We start from the raw sequence: 25,248 nt of genomic DNA, 5'->3' as shown, positions 1-25,248 counted from the left end.
AGTGTATCTGATAGGGGAGTTGAGGTCGGGGTTGGGGAGAGAAAAATGCAAGAAAACAAACCAGGATTTGTTTTTGTAATAGTTCTAAATACACTGACCCATCTATAGTAAATGAAAACTATGGTATTTGAGTATCTCAAGTTGTAAACTGTGTTAGGAAGAATCCCTTAAATCAGTTTCATTAACTCAATAAGCTAAAGCGGCTACATACATTTCTAGCTATAAATCAATTATGGTTTGTATCAGACCTTAAAAATGGTATATTTTAAAGATTACTCTTGAAGTCGAGAAATTTATCTGTATGTCGTATTTTTAAAATCTAAAAAAAAAAAAAAAAAAAAAAAAACTCAAGGCATTTTACCATTCTCTGGCATGGTGGTGAAGAGGCACGTCAGGTCTGAACTTCCTATATGGCATATTTTGTGTCATCATATCAACTGATTCAAGAAGCTCCATAATACTGAAATACTAAAGAATGGAAAATTAAAGCTCTTAAATGTATCACATTTTTTTGTTCAATTGCTGAAGATAAAAGTTACATTACTGACTTTTTAGGGAAATGTTACCATATAACATCATGAATTTTAGTGAAACATTTAAAATCTTAGTTTTGCTTTCATCAAACAATAATTCACAGCTGAAAATTGTATTAAAGAAAATCACCTGTGGTTTATTAAATTCAATTGCTATGTTATGTAACTCAACATCCAAGTTTATTTTGGGGGCAGAAAAGTCAAAATCAGATCGGCGATTCATCACAAGTTTGGCATTAGCAGATATGGGACGAAACACTGAAAAACAATACAAATGGAAAAAAAAATAAAACTGAGTTATATTTCCAAAGTCTCAAGGCAGTAAAGTGATGAAGTTGAAAACACTGATTTCCATTTATTTTATACCCTTTCTACAATTCCCAGATGTTCACACTGCCATGGTTCAGTCAGATGAACTGTTCCTTAATTAGTGGAGAAGATTCTTCATCTTTTTCCTACTTATAATTCACTGTCTTCCATAAATACAATAAAGGCAAATTGAACTCCCCTTCAAAACACCAATATGATACTTAAAAGCAGAAACATTTTAAGAAAAATAATTCAATAAAATAGTTTTAATACAAGTACACAGTTTTATAGAATGAATGAACATTAGAAATGCTAAGAGGATTAACACTGGTTTCCATTATATAATTTCTGAATTTCTGATCAGCTTCTCTAGATCCATCTGTGTTCTTCCTTTTAATTGGTAAAAGGAGAGAAATGAAAGGGAAAGTTTGACCAGGATTACCTGCTTGGCTCAACCCATAATCTAAGATAAATTCCTCTCAATTCTTTGTGTTTGGTGCCAAAAAGAATAAGAACCACTCAGAGGAAAACCAATAATAGCAGAATCTAGACAAAGACCCATCATTAAATTATAAGCTAATTTGTATATAAAGATGATATATTCCTTTTATTTTAATCATCGATACAGACTAACATTTAATTTCTTAAACATTAAACATTCAAGAATATGTTTGAATATAAACAAATGCTTAAAGATATTGTTCTTTCTTCTGTATTCCTTCTTACACTGGAAAAAAAAAAAAAAACAAAAGCAATAAATAAATCTAGTGGCTGGTGATGGTGATAGATGCTACCCTGGACCTACAATTCATTGATCCTCCAACCTTTTTCTCTGCCCTACACCTCTGCTTCACATCCTCAGTCCATCCCCACGCTACTGAAGTTCCATCATCAGTTATTTTAATCATTCCTTTGCATAGACTCCTTAACCTCTCACTTCGTCAGTGTGGAGTAACCTGCTTAACTCCACAGTGCCCCTAAGGAGCTGAACACGGTCGGGGGTAAAAACATACTGCTGGGTCTCACTTTAATGTCATAAATCTCAAGTGCATCCTTAATGCTGCTGAGCAATCACACAGCAGTCCTTGAGTCCAAGAATCATCCAAATCCATGCTACAGCCTATTTTTGTAGAGCCAGTGAGCCAAAAATGCTTCATACACTTCTAGAGTTGTTTAAAAGAAACAAAGAGGAATGTGTCAGGAACTGTATACGGACGGCAAAATGTAAAATATTTAACTTACTACATGTCCCTTTCCCCCGCCCCCCAAAAAAAGGCAATGTTCTCAAAGTATGGATTGAACCCTATTCTACCTGAGTGGGTCTCAAACTTCAGTATTCATTAGAATCACCTGGAGAGATTATTAAAACATCAAACTGTACAATGGGAGAAAATAGCTGCAAACTATCCATCAATCATACAGGGGACTAATATCCAGAGTTTACAAGAAACTCAAACAGCAACAACAAAAAACTCAACTCCATTAAAAAGTGGGCAAGGGGCTGGGCGCGGTGGCTCATGCATGTAATCCCAGCACTTTGGGAGGCCAAGGTAGGCAGATCATGAGGTCAGGAGATCGAGACCATCCTGGCTAACATGGTGAAATCCCATCTCTATTAAAAGTACAAAAAAGTAGCTGGGCTTGGTGGTGGGCGCCTGTAGTCCCAGCTACTCGGGAGGCTGAGGCAGGAGAATGGCATGAACCCGGGAGGCGGAGCTTGCAGTGAACCAAGATTGCACCACTGCACTCCAGTCTGGGAGACAGAGCGAGACTCCGTCTCAAAAACAAACAAACAAAAAAAGTCGGCAAAGAACATAAATAGACATTTTTCAAAAGAAGATATACAAATGGCCAACATGCATATGAAAAATTGCTCAACATCACTCATCATCCAAGAAATGAAAATTAAAACCACAATGTCTTTTTTATTAAAAAGACAAAAAAATGACAGATTTTGGTGAGGATGTGGAGAAAAGGGATTACTGTTGGTGGGAATGTAAATCAGTACAACCTCTGTGGAAAACAGTATGGATATTTCTCAAAGAACTAAAAACAGAACTACTATTCGATCCAGCAATTCCACTACTGGGTATCTACCCGAAAGAAAAGAAATCATTATATCCAAAAAAAAAAAAAAAAAAAAAAAAAAGCGCTTATATGTTTACCACAGCACTATTCACAATAGCAAAGATATGGCAGCAACCAAAGTGTCCATCAACAGGTAACCAGACAAAGAAAATGTGGTACATAAACATCACAGAACACTTTTCAGCCAAAAAAAGAAGAAAATCCCATTTTTTGCAGCAACATGGATGGAACCAGAGGCCATTGTCTTAAGTGAAACAACGCAGAAACAGAACAACAAATACTGCATGTTCTCACTTGTAAGTGGGAGCTAAGTAATGTGTATATACGGACATAGAGCATGGAATGACAGTCACTGGAGACTCAGAAAGGTAGAGAAATGGGAGAGGGGTGGATGATAAGAAATTACTTAATGGGTACAATGTACATTATTCAGGTGATGGATACACTGAAAGCCTAGACTTCACTACTATGCAATAGATCCATGTAAAGACTGTACTCCACAATTTTATATAAATAAAAAATTAAATACAAAAACATTAAATGCTGAGCTTCACCTCCAGAGGTTCTGATTCAGGAGGTCTGGGAAAGGCCCTAGAAATCTGCATGTCTAAATGATGCTGCTAGTTTGAACCACACTTTGAGAATATTGGCCTTAGTCAATTCACTCTCTCACTCCCCTAGCATTCCTATTTCATCCTCTTTTCCCTCCAAAAACCTCCAACACCCCATGTAATGGTTAATATTGACTGTCAACTCAATTGTATTGAAAGATGCAAGTATCGTTCCTGGGTGTGTCTGTGATGGTGTTGTCAAAGGAGATTAACATTTGAGTCAGTGGACTGGGAAGGGCAGACCCACCCTCAATCTGGGTGGGTGCAATCTAATCAGCTGCCAGTGTGGCCAGAATAAAAGCAGGCAGAAGAACATGGAAAGACTAGACTGGCTTAGCCTCTGAACCTACATCTTTCTCCTGTGCTGGATGCTTCCCGCCCTCAAACATTCAAATTCTTCTTCTCAAACTCCAAATTCTTCAGCTTTGGGACTTGGACTGGCTTCCTTGCTCCTCAGCTTGGAGATGGCCTATTAAGGGATCTCACCTTGTGATCATGTGAGTGAATACTAATAATAAACTCATCTTTATATATACATCTGTCCTATTAGTTCTGTCCCTCAAGAGAACCCTAACACACCTCAGATACTTATTTTTTAATTGAAGAGCTCAGAGGAGAATTTCCATCAACTCTTATCACCATATCTACTCATCTACTCAGTATGAGGACTTCTCTCACAACTAAACTCTATCATATAAATAAACTAACTACGCTCCTATCTGCAGCAAATCTCTCCACTTGCGTACTAGACACCATCCTCTTTCACCTATATCAATCCAGAAACTGTCCCCCGTTTCTCCTGCATCATCAATTTGTCATGTTCTACTGGATCATTCCCATCTCAGCCTATAAACAAGCTGTCATCTTCCCGATTAAATATAAAAATAAACAAAAAGAAAACCTTCATTCCCCCTTCCCTCTCCAACAGGTATGCCAGTTATCAATTTATTACTTCTGAGCTCCAAACATCTCCTTCATAGCCTGCTCTGAAAAATGATTTGGGGGTCTTTAAATATGTTTCTTTTGAAGGCAGAGAATGTAGAGAAAAAAAAAAATTTTTTTTATTTTTCCAGCTGGCATAATGTTAAGCTTTATCAGCAGAGGACACTGGAGAGACACTGCAGGAGGAAAGAGTTATGCTGCCTGTTCCAGTATGTTCACTCAATAGGCTCCTGCACGAACATGGCTTCTCTCACACTCAGCTCCTACAGAACCGGCAGCTTCTGCAGCGTCTGGTTCCTCCAGCATGGAGTTCTTCAGCACTGGCCTTGTGTAGTACATGGCAGCTAGAAGCAGCCAGATGCCAGCAACTTCCCCCAGCACCTTGCTAAGGCAGTTTTGTACTGGAGTGCATTCAGAGAGATACCCCTCCATGAGGCTCCCTAGAGGTAGATTTCCAGAAAGTTCCAGAGAGTGAAGTACCAACAGGTTTTGCTGGCACAGCACCACAGAGAATTTCCTGCCATTCCATAAGCCACACTATGTCCTCCAACAAGGTCTACAGCTCAGTCCTGAGGTAGGGGAACATTCTCTTTTGGGCACCCCATCCTAGCCCTAGGGTAGGGGATGTTTCTTCTGTCTATATTCTTTAGCATTTTTATGAGACAGTCCCTTGTTACTCCAGTCTCCTCTTATACTTAGTAATTCTTTATATTACATTTGTTCTCTTCAAATTACTCAGTACTTTCTCTCCCCTCATTGAACTCTGATACAGCAGGAAATGACTTCAGGGCAAAGAAGAAATCAGTCGACTTTACCACAATGGATTTGAAAATCATAAACACAGATAACTCATCTGTTCTGAATATGTCCTATAAGAAGAGAATCAAGAAAATGAAACCAAATTCAAACCAATAAAAATTATTATTTTAAGAGTGGGCACAAAAAAAGTCACTTGAGTAATCATGAAGGTATATAATACAGACAGAAAAGTATCACTGAGCCAAGAAAGGAAATACTTTCAGGAAGGATATTCTACAGTTAATGACATCAGACATGCAGATTCAAGAATCAAGTTATCCATCACCAACTTTTATTAAGTGCCCTCATGGTAGAAGAAACAGCACTTTTTTTGTTGTTTTTGTAGAGACGGAGTCTCACTCTGTCACCCAGGCTGGAGCGTGGGGGCACGATCTCGGCTCACTGCAACCTCTACCTCCCGGGTTCCCAGGTGGCTCACACCTGTAATCCTAGCATTTTGGGAGGCCGAGGCAGGCAGATTGCCTGAACTCAGGAGTTCGAGACCAGCCTGGGCAACATGGTGAAACCCCGTCTCTACTAATACAAAAGAAATTAGCTAGGCGTGGCAGTGTTTGCCTGTAGTCCCAGCTACTCGGGAAGCTGAGAAACAGCACTGATTTTTTCTTTCTGTTTTAGTAATTCATTTCTGATTGGAAAAGTAATGCATGCTCATTTTAGAAAATTTGGAAAACACAGAAAAGTATAAATCAAAAAAATTTTAAATGTAGCATGATCTTACTATTTTTAGAAAGGCTGTACTAGCTAGCCTTATTAAATTACATTTGCCATTTTGAAATGTCTTTATAAATATTACCCTAATGCTTATTGAATAATCCTTAGAGGTTTATCATAATTTGTTAACATCTTTTGTTGGACATTTTTCCCTACAGTTTTGAAATATAGTCAAAAGCTTCATAACAATAAAATATATGTTAATAAAAAATATAATATTATTTGGTTTTGTATATACATTATAAATACATTTAACTATATAGAAGGAAATTTAATATGAACTAGCACAGTGATAGCAACAATGTTAATTTAAAATTTATACCAATTACTTTAACTACTTTTTTTATCTTATAAAATGTACTTACCAAAGTCATAACCTTCTGGAACAATATTTTCATTGACAATGCCATTCCTCAAGTCGTCCTATTAAGAGACAAATTGCTTTTATTTATATTCATGCCAATATGTCTTTTTTTGAGACGGAATCTCCCTCTGTTGCCTAGGCTGGAGTGCAGTGGCACAATCTCAACTCACTACAACCCCTGTCTCATGGGCTCATGTGATTCTCCTTCCTCAGCCTCCTAAGTGGCTGGGATTACAGGCATGCAGCACTGTGTCTGGCTAATTTTTGTATTTTTTGTATTTTAACACTTTGGCTATGCTGGTCTTGAACTCCTAACCTCAAGTGATTCACCCGCCTCGGCCTCCCAAAGTGCTGGGATTACAGGCGTGCGCTACCACGCCTAGCCATATTCATGCTAATATGTCTTTATCCTAAAAAATCCTATTATCTGCAAAAGAAAAATGTTTAAAAACAATTCTAAAAAACAATTCAAACTTAGGAGGACTCAGCTATGGCAAAATATTAAGGTAGTAGTTAAACAATATCTCACCAAACTACTCTTATAAAAGGATGTTCTAAGAACTATTTAGATTTGCAGGTATCACTGGGCGCAGTGGCTCACACCTGTAATCCCAACACTTTGGAAGGCTGAGCTGGGAGGATTGCTTGAGGCCAGGAGTTTGAGACAAACTTGGGCAACAAAAAGTGAGACCTTGTCTCTACCAAAAAATTAAAATATTAGCTGGGCATTGTGGCATGTGCCTATAGTTCTCGCTACTCAAGAGGCTGAGGCAGGAAGGAGGATCGCTTGAGCCCAAGAGTTAGAAGCTGCAGTGAGCTATAATCGTGCCACTGCACTTCAGCCTGGGCAACAGAGCAGACCCTGTCTCCAAAAAAAAAAAAAAAAAAAAGAGATGGGGGTATGTATTCATGCTTGTGCATAGTTACATACATCTTCACCTGTATCTGTAAATTCTACTAATAGATTGTGCCTAGAAAAAAATACTGACTACAGTATGTTATATAAATGACAATGAATTAAACCTCATTCAAAATATGACACCAACAAATATATACATGCATATCAAAAAAATTTACTTACCAAGGAGTCATCATAATCATTAAGATAAAACATCTGAGACTTCACATTCCAATAGGCAAAAAGGTTATCCAATCGGATTAACTGAAAATAAAATTTATTAGATGTCTCATTTTCTTAGAATTTTTAACATATACTATTTTTAGAAGTCTCAAATAAGTAAGTGAGCCATATCACAGAGTTAAACAAATAAGCACAATTTACATACATCCTTATCTATATATTATCATTTGGCTTTCCAAAATTCTCTTAAGTCCATGAGTTGACAAATACAGTATTTATTTACCTTACGAACTAGTTTCTCAGTTTCATCATGTAAACATGGAACCCAGTATTGATCAGTTGTCTGAAAAGGAAAAAAAAGAATGGCAGTAAAAAGGTCATTCCATTTGAAATGGCAGAGTGATAAATCACTATCTATCATACCCTAGACCAATGTCCCATGAAAATGCCTTTAAAGACATATCACTCCATCAAAAAATACTAACTGACCACAGTAAAGTATCTTCTTTCAAGGAAGGAGCTCATTGCAGGTCAGAAAAGCAAACAAAGAAACAGGCAATTTCCAACAGGTAAGTGCCACAGTAGAAGTTAAACACACAGTTCATTGAGAGGACATGGCAGGAGCATCCAATTCAGGGGTGTGATGGATAAAGAGATGTTATATATAACCTAATATAGAACATGTAACTAAAAATTATTGATTCTAAGGTCGACAAGAAATATGATTCACATCAGGCAGAGCCCAAAGGTACATAAATATAGGACACATTCCGGCAACTGAAGTAGCTCAGTATGCGAGAGAATATAATGCAAAACAGAGAAAAAAGGTAAAACCAGGTATATTGCCTGAGGTCGGTTTAAAAAGAGTTTATAAGTTGTTTAAGGACAAAACTAAGAGCAATGAAAAACCACTGAGAGGAACAAAGTGATCAGATCTGTATTTTAGAAAGATGGTTTTCATTTCTATGTGGAGAACTGAATGGATAATTAGAATAGTAGTTCTCAAAGGTTAGCATGCATTAGGATCCCCAACCTTTTTGGTACCAAGAGCAGTGGTCCTCAACCTTTTTGGCACCAAGGACCAGTTTCATGGAAGATAACTTTTCCATCGGGGCACAACCTAGATCCCTGGCATGCGCAGTTCACAATAAGATTTGCAAGGATCCTGTGAGAATCGAATGCCACCACTGATCTCACAGAGCTCAGGCGGTAATGCTCACTCCCAGCCCTTACCTCCTGTTCTGCGACCCAGGAACCCTGACCTAGAGGGCTTTGTAAAACACAGATTGCTGCATCCAAATCCTAGAGTTTCTAACTGAATAGGTCTAGGCTGGCAGACAAGTTTCTAAAGGTGATGATAAGTAACCACTGTTATCATGGTTACCAATGACCTTCCCACTGCCCAATACAATGGCTAATTCTCCATTCTTATTTTTCAACTTAATGATAGTATTTGAATAACTTTTTGGAGGCCATTTTTTCTTTTTTCCTTGCAGTGGGGCCACATTTTAAAAAGAAATTGTGGAGTCTCTCTGAGCCTGCTCTGGCTTGGGAGGCTGCTCAATTTTAAAATAATAATAAAAAAGAAATCATACACAAAACCCAATAGATGTAACAAATAAAATAATGTAATGAAATATGATACAGCAGTTAAACTGAATTTTGTTAAGTGTGGCAACACAGATAAACGTCAAAAACACTGGAAAGTGCAAAAAGGAACTTATAGAAGAGTCATATAAAACGTGTGTAAACTTTTAAAATCCTACATTTTTAATAGATATATTATATAAAAGTTTTAAAACTTAGGATATTTATCTCTGGGGAATGAGGGGTGGGTGGAAGTAGAGAACAAAAGGGATTTAAACTTTATCCAAAACAGCTTATTCCTATAAAAATATTTAAGACTTTAAGCAAATAGGTTATGTTAACAGGCTCTTAATTTAACAGCCATCCATTCTGGAGGCAAGCAAGCTTCAAAATTCTCTATGTGCTCTTATATTTTTAAAATTCCTTGATTTCAAAAATTAAACAGGAAAACACTATGCTACAATATTAATAATGATATTGAGAAAAACTGATGATTTATGTTTTTGAAGGCTTATAGAAGTTTCAGATATGAATATTTATTACTTGTATTTGGTACTTACTCATTACAAACTTAGAAATGGATTTTTTAAAGTAAGCAAAAGTATCTAACATCATAATTACCAAGAATAATAGGACCTCATATTTCTGAATTTGATTTTCAACCATTTTTTGAAATATGAATCTACAAACCCTCGATTCCAATCCAATCAAGGTCCTTTCTGCACCCGTTCTACATAGACACCTATTTCTGATGCTGGCATATACAAAGAGCAGTAGTTTAATTAACTATGTTGCACAATTAAATATGGCTAGGATTCTTGTATAAACAAAATACCTGCATGCTGAGATTTTGAAGGGAAATACCAAATGACAGCGGTTTGTCCCGATTTGTGATCTAAAGAGGAAAGAAAGTAAAATTTACTCAGATTTTTAGTAGTTGGACAAAATTCACTTTATAGAAAAAACTGTCCATGTGCAGTGCCTCCCGCCTGTAATCCCAGCACTCTGGAAGGCCAAGGCAGGAGGATTGCTTGAGCCCTGGAGACCAGCCTGGATAACATAGTGAGACCCTGCCTCTACAAAAAAATGTAAGAAAATTAGCCAGGCCTGGTGGGGTGCAACTGTAGTCCCAGCTACTGCAGGATGGGTGGGTGGGGGTAAGGTGGGAGGATCACTTGAGCAAGGAAGGTCACTTGCAGTGAGTCATGGTCGGGCAACTGCACTCCAGCCTGGCGACAGATGAGGCCGGAAAAGGAAAAGGAAAAGGAAAGGAAAGGAAGAAAAAAAAGAAAAGAAAAGAGAAAGAGAGAGGGAAGGAAGAAAAGACAAGACAAGAAAAGAGAAAGAGAGAGAGGGAAGGAGAGAGGGAAGGAGAGAGGGAGGGAGGGAGGGAGGGGTAACTTTTTGGGAAGTAACTTATTTCAAACATCCAAAAACATTTTATTACTTTCCAGAAAAACTATTATTCCTATATTTTTCCTAAAACAAATAAAATATTAATTATTAACATATTTGTGTTACACGGGAATATTAAACTGCATGTTTTCCAGTTTACAAAAAAATTATTAAAAAAGACTAACAAAATAGGATTATAAAGCAAATAATTATGTGGTTAAGAGAAAACAAATGACTTACTCAGTATCAAGGAATTATTTAAGGCTAGCTCCACTAATTGCTAGACCAGTACTCTATCCAGGAGGTAAACACAGCATACTTTAAATTATTTTTAAAATACATAACTGCTAAATTCACAACTCCCAAGGCATTTCCTTCATGATCTAATGTCTGAACATTTTGGGAAAGTGTAAAATCAAGCACTCAATACTAAGGACTGCAAATTACAACTATAATTATAGAAAAGAAGGATTACATCATCTTTAGCTCTGTATCCTCTTGGTATTTAATAGGTTGGCCATTAAAAAGCAGGTGTCAATAAATAGTAAAATAACTTACATATAAATATAAAAACAAATATCACATATTAAAATACTTACATCATCTTCATAACGAATATGGATACTGGAAATTTTCACTTGAAGATTTTTTATGATCTGTGTAACTAATTTTTCTGCAAAAGTGTCCTGTTTTTCCGGCAGATGTTGTTCTACAATTGCAAATATTCTTTTTTTTAACTTGAATGAAAAATATATTCTATAAAAATCCACATATTTAAGTAACATACTTATGCTGCCTTGCGGAAACATACATATATATATGTAAATAGAACACTAATAGCTTGCTTTCCAAAAGTCTTTCAAAAGCAACTAAACATTTTTCAAAAGCTAGTTTATTGTGCCATGAGACTAAAGCAGACCATGTAGAATTTGCTGACATTAAATTTTATAATTTGCTAACCTATGCCTGAGTACAAAAACATATTTAAAAAATGAAGATTAGTAGGTAAGAATTATAATAGATTTAAATGAGAAAATCCACTAACAACAGCAAAACAGAAAGCTCTCTCAAAATTAGTGATACCACCATTAAGCTGTCTGTGTACAGATGTGTAAAACAGTTGAATATCCTCCTCCCCCAGTAAATACAAAATAGGAAATAAGATCTTCTTCCTCTCCATTTGAACAAGGATGAAAGAAGTCCATCATCTATTTCATGTTCAGAAAACAGTATTAAGTATCTCAAGTTCCATTACTTTTCAGAGAAATAGAAAGAATCAAGAATTGGAGGAACAAGGTGGCTCACACCTGTAATACCAGCATGCTGGGAGGCCAAGGCGGGCAGATCATCTGAGGATAGGAGTCTGAGACCAACCTGGCCAATATAGCAAAACCCTGTCTCTATTAAAAATATAAAAATTAGCCAGGCATGGTGGTCTATGCCAGCTACTTGGGAGGCTGAGGCAGGAGAATCATTTGAACCAGGGAGGTGGAGGCTGCAGTGAGCCAAGATCACACCACTGCATTCCAGCCTGGGAGACAAAGTGAGACTTTGTCTCAAAAAAAGAAAAGAAAGAATAAAGAAGAATAAAGAATTGAGGTTCCTAATTTTTTTGAAATATGCCTTTGATAACCATAGTTATTATCTTTTTTCTCCCTTTAAATACACCAGTGAAAGCTATATTATTTTTTATTTGTAGTTCTGTTCCTCTTTTCATATTTCTAGTACTATATAGAAATAATATATATAAATCTATCTTTTCCTCTAATTGCCTACTACTCTCTAATTCAGCTGGCCCAGGAGGCCTTAGATAAAGGAAAGTTGAAGATATTAATAATATGTACCTCAAATACACCAGAATTAAATCAATATATACACATATAAATAGATTATAGAATTAAGTAGACAATAGAATACAAGCTCTTTAAAGACAGAGGATCATATTTTAATCTTTGACTCTCACCACTACCTAATAAAATCTTTTCTTTCATAAATTCATTTAGTCATTCAATTAAATGTTAAGTCTTTCTTTCTCTACCCACTACTTCCTCCTGACTTCCTTATGCAGCTCAGATTCCATGATGCATTATTTTACTAACACCTTAAATTCCTTTGCTCTTTTTTCTCATATTACTCTGTCAATAAAGCACCAATCCTGAATAAAACCAACTATCCATTTTACCTGAAAAGCATGCCAATGCCTATGTCTTGCAGGGTAACAAAACGGAACACAAGATGAGTTTAAAACAACCACCACCACCAAAAAACCAAGTCACAGAACCCTGGAAATATACAGGAACTGGAAACCCACCAAACAAAAAATAGCAAACAGGGAACATAGTGGAGAGAGAGGAAGATCACACAAGAACTGATTTAAATCTGCATAATGAGCAGTTAAGTTAGGTCTCCTCCCTCTCCCAGCCCAATATCCAGGCAACATCCCTTTCCCACCCTAGTAAGAACACAAGGGTTTATTTTAGAGAAAATGGCCCTAATAGGATCCAAATTTTGTACATGGGAGAACAGGGAGAGCCCAATAACAAAACAGGGAGGTTAAGTAAAAGCCTACAAAATAAACAGTCATACTCAAAGCCACTTTTATTTATTCACATATAAATAAAACATTTATATATAGTCATGATACTATAAACAATGAATTCTGATTTAACCAAAAAGGTGATAAAACTATACAGAGAAGATGAAAAAATAGGGTCAATCTTCATAGTACATCATAAAAGGATGCGTGTGTATATATACATATTACACGTGTTATATATTATATGTCATATATATGCCAATGAAACACAAGATGAGTTTAAAATATGTAACGTCATTAATTATATGTTATAAAATATATTATAGAAAATATGCATGTTATGTTATATATAACATGTTTTTTATATATAAATAATATCTAAATAAATCAAGAAACAGAGGTGTAAGCACCATATTTAGCAATATAGGTGCGGACCTGGGCCAGGAACAGTTTTTTTTTTTTTTAATATGGATACTATAATACTGCTTAGCTTTTAAAGCTATGCATATATATTATCTTGATAAAATAAAAATAATTTTTAAAAAGAAAAGGCCTAGGAGACTTAGGAAAGAGGACTGGAGGTAAGGATAAATGACTACACATAATATAAAGTAACTGTTACAAAGAAAAAACAGAATTACAAGAGATGTTGTGAAGAATTACATGTTAACTCTCTATTAATGTTTGCCAACAAGTAAAACATTTATTATTGAAGCTTATTTTTTATTAAAAGAAAATCAATGCGTTTCAGAGACAGTGAAGTCAGTAAACTTTTTTTTTAATTTTAAGATGTTTAACCATTAAACGAATGACAGAGGAGAAGAAGATAAACAGATGACTAGGTTAAGAAAATGACTTCATGTTTCAAGATAAACAACAGAATATTTACATGCCAAGGCAAAAAACCCACTAGGTGAGAGTATAAAAAGTAGCTGGCAATAAGGATCAGAGAACAGGTGAAAAGGAGTTAGATTTCTGCAGGACACTGCTTCCAATAATGAAAAAGAGGTTGCAGTAATGGAACAAATGGTCTAAGTTTAATTGGAAAATATGTGAAGCCAGAGGGTAAATAAACAGATAGAGGCAAATAGAAATATATCAAGAAACTAAGTATCTCCAAAAGGGTGAAGAATTGATATAAGGAGAATATGAAAGCAAAGGCTAGAAAATTAATATGCTCGATAAAATTAATCGCTATCATTAAAAACTGAACTTACCTAGTATGTATGTGTATATGTGTGTGTGTATATATATATTTAAAATATGTAAACCTAATAATAATAATAAGCTAGACATATTATTTGCCTTAAGATAAATTTCCATAAGGTAAAATTTCTGTACACATAACAAAGCATACAAACTACATTAAAATTCCCCATGCAATGAGACTCTCTCATATTTGTTAAATAATCTCAGCATCTCCAGAGAAAAATAATATTCAATTATGATAAATATTTAGGTCTTTTCCACTTCTCTTATTAGCATTGTTATTTACTGTTTTCTTTACCTTGATCAACTACTTTTTGTTTTGCTTCTTCTATTCTTTTCAGTTCCTGTTGCTTTGCTTCCATGAGTTGTTTCTCTTCTTTTATAGGATCATATTTTATTCCTACAGGAAGATTAAAAAGGAAGAATCATAATTACCTTAAAAATACAGTTATTCCAAAAAAATCCTTACAAATAATCATTAATTGGCCGGGCACAGCGGCTCATGCCTGTAATCCCAGCACTTTGGGAGGCTGAGGCAGGCGAATCATGAGGTCAGGAGTTCAAAACCAGCCTGGACAACATGGTGAAACCCCGTCTCTACTAAAGATACAAAAAATTAGCTGGGCATGGTGGCGGGCCCCTATAATCCCAGCTACTCAGGAGGCTGAGGCAGGAGAATTACTTGAACCCAGGAGGCAGAGTGTGAGCTGAGATGGTGCCACTGTACTCCAGCCCAGGTGACAGTACGAGACTCTATCTTTAAAAATAATAATAATAATAAATAATCATTAATTCAAAATCTCCAAAAATGTAGGGTAAAAACCAATTTAATTTGAATTAACAAATATCAAATTTAAATATTAAAATCTCAAAAAATTCCCAAAAGTATTTTGAATATAAAGATTTTTCCATCCATAAAAAAGAAAAACTTAAATTATAATTTTTTTAAATTTAACTTACTAGAAGAAGGCACTATGAGTAAATAAATTTCTTCCAATACAGCTTCAACAGGTTGAGAATAAAGGTTTTTCCATGGAATTATAAGTTTAAGATTACCTACATTTTTTTGAAAAGAAAAAAAAAGGGACAAAAAATATTACTCATTCAACCTACATTTAGGGTTAGTCTATTTTCTGTCAGATATTAGAAGAGATCCGCTTAATCACTTTATTGAAAGCTATTTTACAACCAAAAACAACAAGTGTTTGTTGTAATGATGTGAAATTATTGCATTTATACCAGTATTGTTGGAAAACCTAGATTATATTTGAAATATTTATACAAGCTTCTATTTGCAGTTCTCTGTACCATAAACAAACCAATATTCTTCCCTTAATCAACAATCGTTAATATCATAACTTTGAATTTCCCCAATCCTTACTCTAAACCTTCATATATATATTTTTTTAATGCTTTAAGATGGTAGATTAGGCCAGGCGCGGTGGCTAACACCTGGAATCCTAGCACTTTGGGAGCCTAAGGCAGATGGATTACTTGAACCCAGGAGTTCTAAGACCAGCCTAAGCAACATGGCGAAACCCTGTCTCTATGAATAAAAACTAAAAAAATTCTCCAAGCATGACGGTGTGTGCCTGTAGTCCCAGCTACTTGGGAGGCTGAGGTGAGAGGATCTTGAGCTCAGGAGGTCGGGGCTACAGTGAGGCATGATCATGCCACCGCACTCCAGCCTGGGTGATAGAGTGAGACCTTTAACTCCCCCCAATAAAAGGTAGATTATATACTTTAAATAAGTGTGTGCATATATATTTTTCATTATGTGTATGTGTGTTACATACATATATATGTACGTATGTACAGGAATTTTTATATACACATATGGTAATAATCATACATATAAACTATATATGTGAAAAACTACACATATAGTAATAATAAAACATTCTGGGTAATATCTGAAAATTATGCAAACTAATGAAAACAGCCTAAGACAATCAAATAGCAACGAATTTTTTTTTTTAAGCATAAGGGTTACAAAAGCATAAGGAACTACAAAAACACTATGTATGGGGTTTCTTAAACTACTCACTCTAGTTTTGTATCTTGAGAATATTTTCGTAATACAGAGTTTTAAAATATTTTAAAATTGTTTAAATGGTATGAGTGTCTAGATTTATAAACAGTTGCCATAATTGTGTAAGGAATAGATTATTAAATATACAATGTTGCTAAAACTGGTTAGTGATTGGGAAATTTTTTTAAATCCACTTAGATCCATCTCATGATACTTTATAAACTCCGTGTTTAGAAAACTTCAAACTGAGAAAAAGATTTCATCATACAATATCACTTCAGAGAAAAACGAACTCTCTGATTTCTTTTTTATACTTTTTGTGGAGTCAGAGTCTCACTATTTTGCCCAGACTTGTCTCAAACTCCTGGCCTCAAGCAATCCTCTTGCCTCTGCCTCGTAAAGTACTGGGATTACGGGTATCAGCTACCCTGCCCAGCCTCTAAACTATCTGATTTCTAAAACGGGAATAACTTTCTAAGTTTTTAAATCAGAGAACATGGTGATCATTTCAAATTTCTGTACAGGCCAAAAATATAACCAAAATGAAATCAGACTGGGAAAAAAACTGTAACAAATTTGACACGGTTAGTTTATTTATAAATGTACCAACAGACTGCTTAAAATATATACAGTAATACTTCAAAAACAGTAAATGAACAAAAGGACAAAGAGCAATGACAAAACTGTATAAATAATAAACGCATATTAACAGTGTGCCATTTTCACCACCAAATCTTTTTTTTAAAAAGTCAAACTTGACCAGGTGCAGTGGCTCACATTGGTAATTCCAGCCCTTTGGTGGGCTGTGGTAGGAGGATCACTCGAGTCCAGGAGTTCAAGATGAGCCTGGGCAACATGGCAAAACCCTATCTCTAAAAAACTACAAAACTCAGCCAGGCATGGTGGCATACACCTGCAGTCCCAGCTACTCGGGGGCTGAGGTGGGAGGGTTACTTGAGCCAGGAAGGCATAGGCTGCAATGAGCCAAGATCGCACCACTGCACTCCAGCCTGGGCAACAGAGCGAGACGCTGTCTCAAAAAACAAACAAACCAACCTTTTCTTCCTTCTCTTATAAAATGTAGACTCCTTGTAGAAAATTTGGCAAATTTCGAAAAATATACAGATGTAATTCCAAAAGCCTTCCACAGAAGACAACCTCTTTTATAATATGTACATGTGTATTTATAGCTGATATACCTGTAATTCTGCATTCTAAATGAGGAAAACTTTGAAAGATCAATACCTAATAATAGCAAGGGGACAATACATTCCTATAAAACTGATTGTGCTACTGTATCATTTATTTGGAAACATGTACTACTTTCATACAACAAATTGTGCCCCTAATATATATGCCAGGTAATGTGCTAAATGGTGAGGATACACTAAAAATTAAACCCACTTCTCAAGAAACTCGATGTCTAGTAGAAGGGGGGAAAAATAATGACAGTTTTAAAAGACAGGTGCTATGATAGAGGTACACAACACTTTAAATGATTCTCAAAATTATCTTGGGTTAAGTTCAGTGTACTTTCTACTATCTTATATTATCATTGAAAATTACCTTATTATCATTTTTAAACAAAATTAGGCAAGAAAAGAGAAGGCAGGCAGATTCTAAGGAAAACAGGTCTATCTACTTTATTGATATATTTTTTTGACTGTTCTTGAATTGAGGTTAAATTTACATACACTGAAATATAATAATCATCACTGTAAAATTCAGTGACCTTTGGTAAAAGTTTAAAAGTTATATAAAAATATGCATTGTAATATTTTTGTACCAATGGAAAAATAAAATCATTCTACAATATCCAAATATGCATGCACTGGATTATTATGGTACAGAATACATGAGATCAAATCAACTCAGATTATGAGAAATCCTTTTTACATGCTAATAAAAAAAATTATAAAATTGTAAAAATAGCATAATTACAAGTATTTCAATACGTACAAACTTGTAAGTATTTAAAATGTACACACGTAAATAACCAGAAATATGAAAAAATTAAAATGTTAAGTAGATAAAAATGGGTGACATTCTCCCCCTCTTACTCATGCTAAATAGTCTTTAAAAGGTAGGGGCAGAGAGGATAGAATTCTACTGTCAGTAACATATGATGATGAAAGCTTTCTATGGTATGCAGTCTAATACCAACCATAAGTACACATAATTATGAAGACCTTTATCATGTAATTTAGGTAAGCTTTCAAAATACTTTGTTCCCCAAGCGACAACCGTATAGCTTCAATAACAATGTATACATCCTACTACAAAAACTATCTGTATAACAAAAATATCTCAAAGTCCCAATTAAAGACACTATTATCTTGCACAATATTTAAACCAGTAAAACTGTAACACAAGAAACATGACAGACAAGTTTTTATTAAACCTGTTAAAACCTCAAATTCCAACCATTTACTGCTCAACCAGTATATTTATGATATAAACAGTAAACACTGGTAAAAATAATACCAAACAAGAAAAAGCAGAGTATTTTCTGAAAACATACAAAAACTTGCAGAGCAGAAATTAGTTTTCAAATTGGCCCCTAGTCACAGAGCCTGGATGACCCAGAACCTATTCTTTACACAACATATCCAACATTAATCAAAACAGCAGTGGTAACTAGTCAGAAACCTAGGAAACTGAAACAGCTAAGCTCTCCATTAGAGGTAATCCTTTGAATTAACTCAATTTACCACCTAAAGAGATATGTAATGTATTAGGTTATCAAATACTAGGCAAGAGATTTATGAATCAAACAATATTTTTAAGTTGCACAACGAAGCTCGACTGAGACAAAAACACATAATTATTTTTAATTGATGCTCAGAAACATGAAAAATATCACATAACAGAGATATCAGGCAAATTATTCTGGCTGCATGTCCAGGAAGGAGGATATCCCAGTAATAAATATGGCTTACCTATGTGACCAACTTTAACTTTAAATGGTACATCCAGTTGACTCTACAGAAAAAATTTATATATATACAAAACATTAGTAGATACAGAGTTTAACAACACAAATGAATATTGTTTACTTCCAAAAATTATTTCAAGGGATTTTTTTTAATAAACTTATGCATTTCCTTACCATCAACATTTATTTACATCTATAAAGATATAATTGCGATATTATTATCAAATTCATAAAATTCAGGGAAGCTGCTCTTTTTATAATAATTGGGGATAAAGGTCTACAGTAAAAATGACCACAAAATCTACTCATATCAAATCATTACCAATTTTATATTATTTTAAGAAAAAGAAGTGGCAATTACAATGCCCTTTTATGCTTTTAGGGAGATTAAAACTCTATTTTGCAAAATACACATTTTGTAAAAAATACTTTCAAAACATTCTCCCCATTCAAAGGACAGTCTTTTAAATAAATGGTGCTACGAAAACTAGATATCCGCTCGCAAAAACATGAAACTGAACCCTTATCCTATACCATATACAAAAATTAACTCAAAATGGATCAAAGATCTAAACCTAAGAGCTAAAACTATAAAACTCTTAGAAGAAAACCTAAGGGAAAATCTTCATGACATCAGATTCGGTAATGACTTCTTGGATATGACAATAAGAGCACAAGCAATTAAAAGAATAAATGAACCAGTCTTTACCAAATTAAAAACTTTTCAGCTACTCAGGAGGCTGATGGGGGAAGACACCTTGAGCCTGGGAGCTGAAGGCTACAGTAAGCTATCATCACACCACTGAACTGCAGCCTGGGGTGACAGAGCATGAGCCTGTCTTAAAAAAAAAAAAATCAGAAAACAAGTTAAAAATTCAAAATAAAAACATCTGTATTTTTTGTACGTTTGTTTTTGTTTTGTTCGGTTTTGAGACAGAGTCTCACTCTGTCGCCCAGGCTGCAGTACAGCAGCACGATCTCTACTCACTACAACCTCCACCTCCCAGGTTCAAGCGATTCTCCTGCCTCATCCTCCCTAGCAGCTGGGATTACTGGCATCCGCCACCATGCCTGGCAAAGCTTTTTTCATTTTCAGTAGACAGGGTTTCACCATGTTGGCCAGGCTAGTCTCGAACTATTGACCTCAAATAATCACCTGCCTTGGCCTCCCAAAGTGCTGGGATTATAGGTGTGAGCCACCATGCCCAGCCTAAAACAATATTTATTTTTAAATAGGAAAAAAATCACACTGTCCATTTGTGCTTTGAAGGAGAGTAAAACTCCATATTGCAAAATTTGCATTTTGCAAAAATTATTTACAAAAAACTTTCTCAAATTTAAATAACTGAAGGTGGCAAACTGAATCAGGAAGAAGTATACATAATTAAATGCAATAACTTTACAAATTTTTCATAGTCAAAACCTACCAGGGCATTTTCTTTAATTTGAAGATTCTTGAGGGCCACAGCTCCTAAAAGAGATTAAAAAAAAGATTCAAACAATCAAATATTTTTCATTTTAAAAAGTTAATAAGTATGCTTCATTCCTGTCATACTCAGGAAAAATACATAAATAATGTGCATAACAGATAATAAAATCTAACTATAATCTTATTATCTCACCTTCATTCTCCTACATAGTCTAAGAGAGTATGCTTAACCAAATCTTCACTTACTGTAACTTTTGACCTCTGCAATTGTAGCTCAATGTTAACATATACAACATTTTAATTAGAATTACACAAATAACATGAGTCTAACAAAGTAGCATGATACAAGATTAATATGCAAAAAGTAAACTACATTTAAATATACTTGCAATAAACCATTGGGAAAAAATTATTTAATGCAAAATCAGTGAGCCCCAAGATACAGAAATAAAGACTTCCCAATTCAAAGCCAATAAAAAAAGAAAATGAGAAAAATAATAGAACAGAATGTCCAAGAACTATAAGACAATTGCAAAATGGGATTAACCAAAGTTTAAAATACACTGCTATAACACTAGGATGTTACATGTAATCCCATCGTAACCACAAAGAAAATATCTTTAGAACAAACACAAAAGTCACCCAGGCATGGTGGCAGGCATGTGCAGTCCCAGCTACTTGAGGAAGCTGAGATGGGAGGATCACATAAGCCTAGAAGTCCAGCTTGGGCAACATAGCGACACCTCATTGCTATGATGATAACATTAATTATGTTATTAGTTAATTAAACACAAATGGAATCAAATTTGCAACAAAAAATTAAACCAAAGGAAAGGCAGTAAAACAGAAAGGAGAAATGCTGTAAGACATATAGAAAGTAATTAGCAAAATGGCAATACTAAGTCCTTCCCTATCTGTAACCACTTGAAATATAAATGGCTTAACTCCCCCATAAAAAGACAGATTGGCAGAATGGATTAAAACAGGATCCTGGCCGGGAGCAGTGGTTCACGTCTGTAATCCTAGCACTTTGGGAGGCTGAGGCAGGTGGATCACATGAAGTCAGGAGTTCGAGGCCAGCCTGACCAAAATGGTGAAATCCCATCTCTACTAAAAGTACAAAATTAGCCAGGTGTGGTGGTGCATGTCTGTAATCCCAGCTACTTGGGAGGCTGAGGCAGGAGAATCACTTGAACCAAGGAGGTGGAGGTTGCGGTGAGCCGACATCACGCCATTGCACTCCAGCCTGGGCAACAGTGAGATGCCATCTCGAAATAAATAGAGAGAGAGCGAGAGAGAGAGAAAGAGAGAGAGGGAGAGGGAGAGAGAGAGAGAGAAAATAAAAGTACGTGGTCTACAGGAAACTCACTTTGGCTCTAAGAACACTCATAGGTTAAAAGCAAAGAAACAAAAAAAGTAAACCCATGCAAAAATAACCAAAAGAGCAAAGGTACCTACATAACCTGGGCATCACTAAACCAAAACTCCAAAATCGGAAACTTTCTGAGTGCTGACACGATACCACAAGTGGATGATGAAGATGAAGATGATGATGTTACCAATGCAAAAAGGTATCTATAGACCACGTGGTGAAAATGTGTGATGGGCTTATTAAAGGACTGGAGCAGCATGCCTTCATAACAGAACAAGAAATTATGACAGTTTATAAAATCAGAGACTTCTCAGACAAAAAAACAGTTAGTGAGGCAGATGGTTCTGGAGGAAACATTTTACAAAGCCATCTAGCAAAATGCCTCCTCATCCCTTGAGGATCCAATTCCTGGCCCCTCAACTGCTTCTAATGTTTCTTCTCACTTAAAAAAAAAAAAAAAAAGTACATTCTACAGTTACCTTTTAATCAAAACACAGCATTGTAGGTGGAGACTGAAAGCCTGCCTGCCACGGTTTGTTGTTGCTGCTGTTTAACAGTGGATACAGATATTCCCTACTGTGCTGCTTACTCACCCTAAACACATTATATTTTCACTGAATTAATGGTACCTCATATTTCTTACTGTTAAGAACTTATGTGTGAACAATGTAAGAAAATGATTGCTTATCAGCATATAAATTCAGTCAGGAATAATGATGATGCCAAACGACCACAGACTGTCTACACCGGTGGCTGAGATAGTGACACCTTTCCTTTCTGATGGCTGAAGGTACATAAGCTTTGTTTCATGCAGAAAATTATTCAAAATATGGTATAAAATTATCTTTGGGCTATGTGCACAATGTATATTTGAAACATAAATGAATTTTGTGTTAGACTTGGGTCTCATCCCCAAGATATCTCATTATGTATATGTACATATTCTAAAATCTGAAGGAAAAAAAATTCAAAATCCAAATCACTTCAAGCATTTCAGATAAGGTATATTCAGCCTATATACTAATATTAGACATATAAACTTTAAGTCAAAATCTGTTACAAAAAACAAAGAAGGGCATTATATAATGATAAAACCAACACTTCACTAAAAAGATGTAACAATTATAAACATGTATGCACCACACATCAGACCAGCAAAACATATGAAGCAAACACTGACAGAATTGAAGAGAGAAATAGATAGTACTATATTAATAGTAGAAGGCTTCAATACCCCACTTTCAGTAATGGATGGAACAAACACACAGAAGATAATAAGGAAAAATAGGACATAACACTATTGACCAACTGGACCAAAAGACATAGACAGAACACTTTACCCAACAATAGCAGAATACACATTTTTCTCAAGTGCACATGGGACATTCTTCAGGATATATGTGAGGTCACAAAACAAGTGTCAACATTTTTGTAAAGAGAAAACATACAAATGGTCAACAGGTATATATATGAGAAAAGGCTCAACATCACCAATCATCAGATAATAAAAATCAAAACCACAAGAAGATATTACCTCAATCTATTAGAATGGCTATCATCAAAAAGACAAAAAAATAACAAATGCTGGTGTGACTGTGGAGAAAGGGAAACTCTTACACACTGTTTTTGGGAATATAAATTAGTACAGCCATTATAAAACACAGTACAGAAGTTCTTCAAAAAATTTAAAAATAAAATTACCATATGATCCATCAATCCCACTAATGTATAAATATCCCAAAGAAATGAAATCAGTTTGTTGAAAAGAAACCTGCACTTTATGTTTATTGCAGCACTTTTCACAAAAGCCAAGATATGAAATCAATCAAGTGTCTACCAACAGATGCACTGGTAAAGAAAATGTGATACACACACACACACACACACATATAATGAAATACTATTCCCCATTAAAAAGAAAAAGAATAAAATCTTGTCCTTTGCGGGAACACAGATGCTCCTGGAGGACATAATGCTAAGGGAAATAAGCCAGGCACAGAAAGACAAATACTGCATGATCTCACTCACCAATGTGAAATCTAAAAAAGTTGACATCATAGAAGTAGTGTATAGAATAGTGGTTGCCAGAGGCTGGGGAATATTGGCGAGAGGGGAAATAGGTAAAGATGGGTCAATGAGAACAAAGTTACAGTAAGAAGGGAAGAATAAGTTCTGGTGTTCTATTGCACAGCAGAGTGACTACAATTAACAATACTGTATTGCATGTTTTAACATACCTAGAAGGAGGATTTTGAATGTCCTCACAAGGAAATGATAAATGTATAAGGTGATGGATATTCCAAATACCAATTTGATTTTTATACAATGTAGACATGTATTGAAATATCATCCTGTACCCAATAAATATGCACAATTAATACATGTCAATTAAAAACAAAATTGTAAAATTATAGAAGACTGACATCATGCAGGGTATCTTTTCTAATAATAATAAATAAAATAAATAAGGAAATAAATAACAGATGAAAACAGAACAATGCACAAATGTATGGAAATTAAGCACTCTTAAACAAGAAATGAGTCAAAAAGGTAATCTCAAGAAAAATTAGAAAATATCTTGAGATGAAAATAAAAACAGACTGTACCATCATAATTAGTATGATACAGCAAAAGCAGTGCTAGAAGGGAACATAAAGCTGTAAATGCTTATGTTTAAAAAGAAAAAACATCCCAAATCAATAACCTAAATCTATTCCTTAATAGGGAAAAAAATACAAAATCCAAACCTAGCAAAAGGGAGAATATAATAAACATTAGAGCAAAGATAAGTGAAAGAGAATGGAAAAAAAATTAAAAAAAAAAAAAAAACAAGCATTAGTTTTCTTTTCTTTTTTTTTCTTTTTTTTTTTTTTTGAGACGGAGTCTTGCTGTGCCACCCAGGCTGGAGTGCAGTGGCACGATCTTGGCTCACTGCAACCTCCGTCTCCTGGAATCAGTGATTCTCCTGCCTCAGCCTCCTGAGTAGCTGGGATTACAGGGGTCTGCCACCATGCCCAGCTAATTTTTGTATTTTTAGTAGAGACGGGGTTTTGTCATGTTGGCCAAGCTGGTCTCAAACTGCTGACCTCAGGTGATCCACCCGCCTCAGCCTTCCAAAACGCTAGGATTACAGGCGTGAGCCACTGCACCTGGCCACCGACCATTCGTTTTCTAAAAAGATCAATAGGCTGGGCACGGTGGCTCATGCCTATGTAATGCCAGCACTCTGTGAGGCCAAGGCGGGTGGATCATGAGGTCAGGAGATTGAGACCATCCTGACTAACACGGTGAAAAC

General features: G+C 35.3%; 1 protein-coding gene across 5 annotated transcripts in view; it reads right to left on the bottom strand.

Moving 5' to 3' along the window:
* VPS13A (vacuolar protein sorting 13 homolog A) overlaps positions 1-25,248 on the bottom strand; it is a 243,045-nt gene that overhangs the window by 197,146 nt on the left and 20,651 nt on the right. For all 5 annotated transcript variants that reach the window (XM_065530725.2, XM_005581971.5, XM_065530724.2 and 2 more), the window contains exons 2-12: positions 20,580-20,623; positions 19,157-19,199; positions 15,146-15,241; positions 14,484-14,585; positions 11,040-11,149; positions 9,881-9,940; positions 7,742-7,801; positions 7,459-7,539; positions 6,379-6,436; positions 664-791; positions 362-468 (exon numbers count right to left, since the gene is read on the bottom strand). In XM_065530725.2, coding sequence (XP_065386797.1) covers positions 362-468; positions 664-791; positions 6,379-6,436; positions 7,459-7,539; positions 7,742-7,801; positions 9,881-9,940; positions 11,040-11,149; positions 14,484-14,547 — 668 coding nt within the window. In that variant the 5' untranslated portion in view covers positions 14,548-14,585; positions 15,146-15,241; positions 19,157-19,199; positions 20,580-20,623. The remainder of the gene's footprint in view (positions 1-361; positions 469-663; positions 792-6,378; positions 6,437-7,458; positions 7,540-7,741; positions 7,802-9,880; positions 9,941-11,039; positions 11,150-14,483; positions 14,586-15,145; positions 15,242-19,156; positions 19,200-20,579; positions 20,624-25,248) is intronic.

The sequence above is a fragment of the Macaca fascicularis genome, chromosome 15 (assembly GCF_037993035.2).
Source record: "Macaca fascicularis isolate 582-1 chromosome 15, T2T-MFA8v1.1".
NCBI classification, from domain to species: domain Eukaryota; kingdom Metazoa; phylum Chordata; class Mammalia; order Primates; family Cercopithecidae; genus Macaca; species Macaca fascicularis.
Note: the sequence above shows the minus strand (reverse complement) of the source record. Positions and strands in the feature narration are given on the sequence as shown.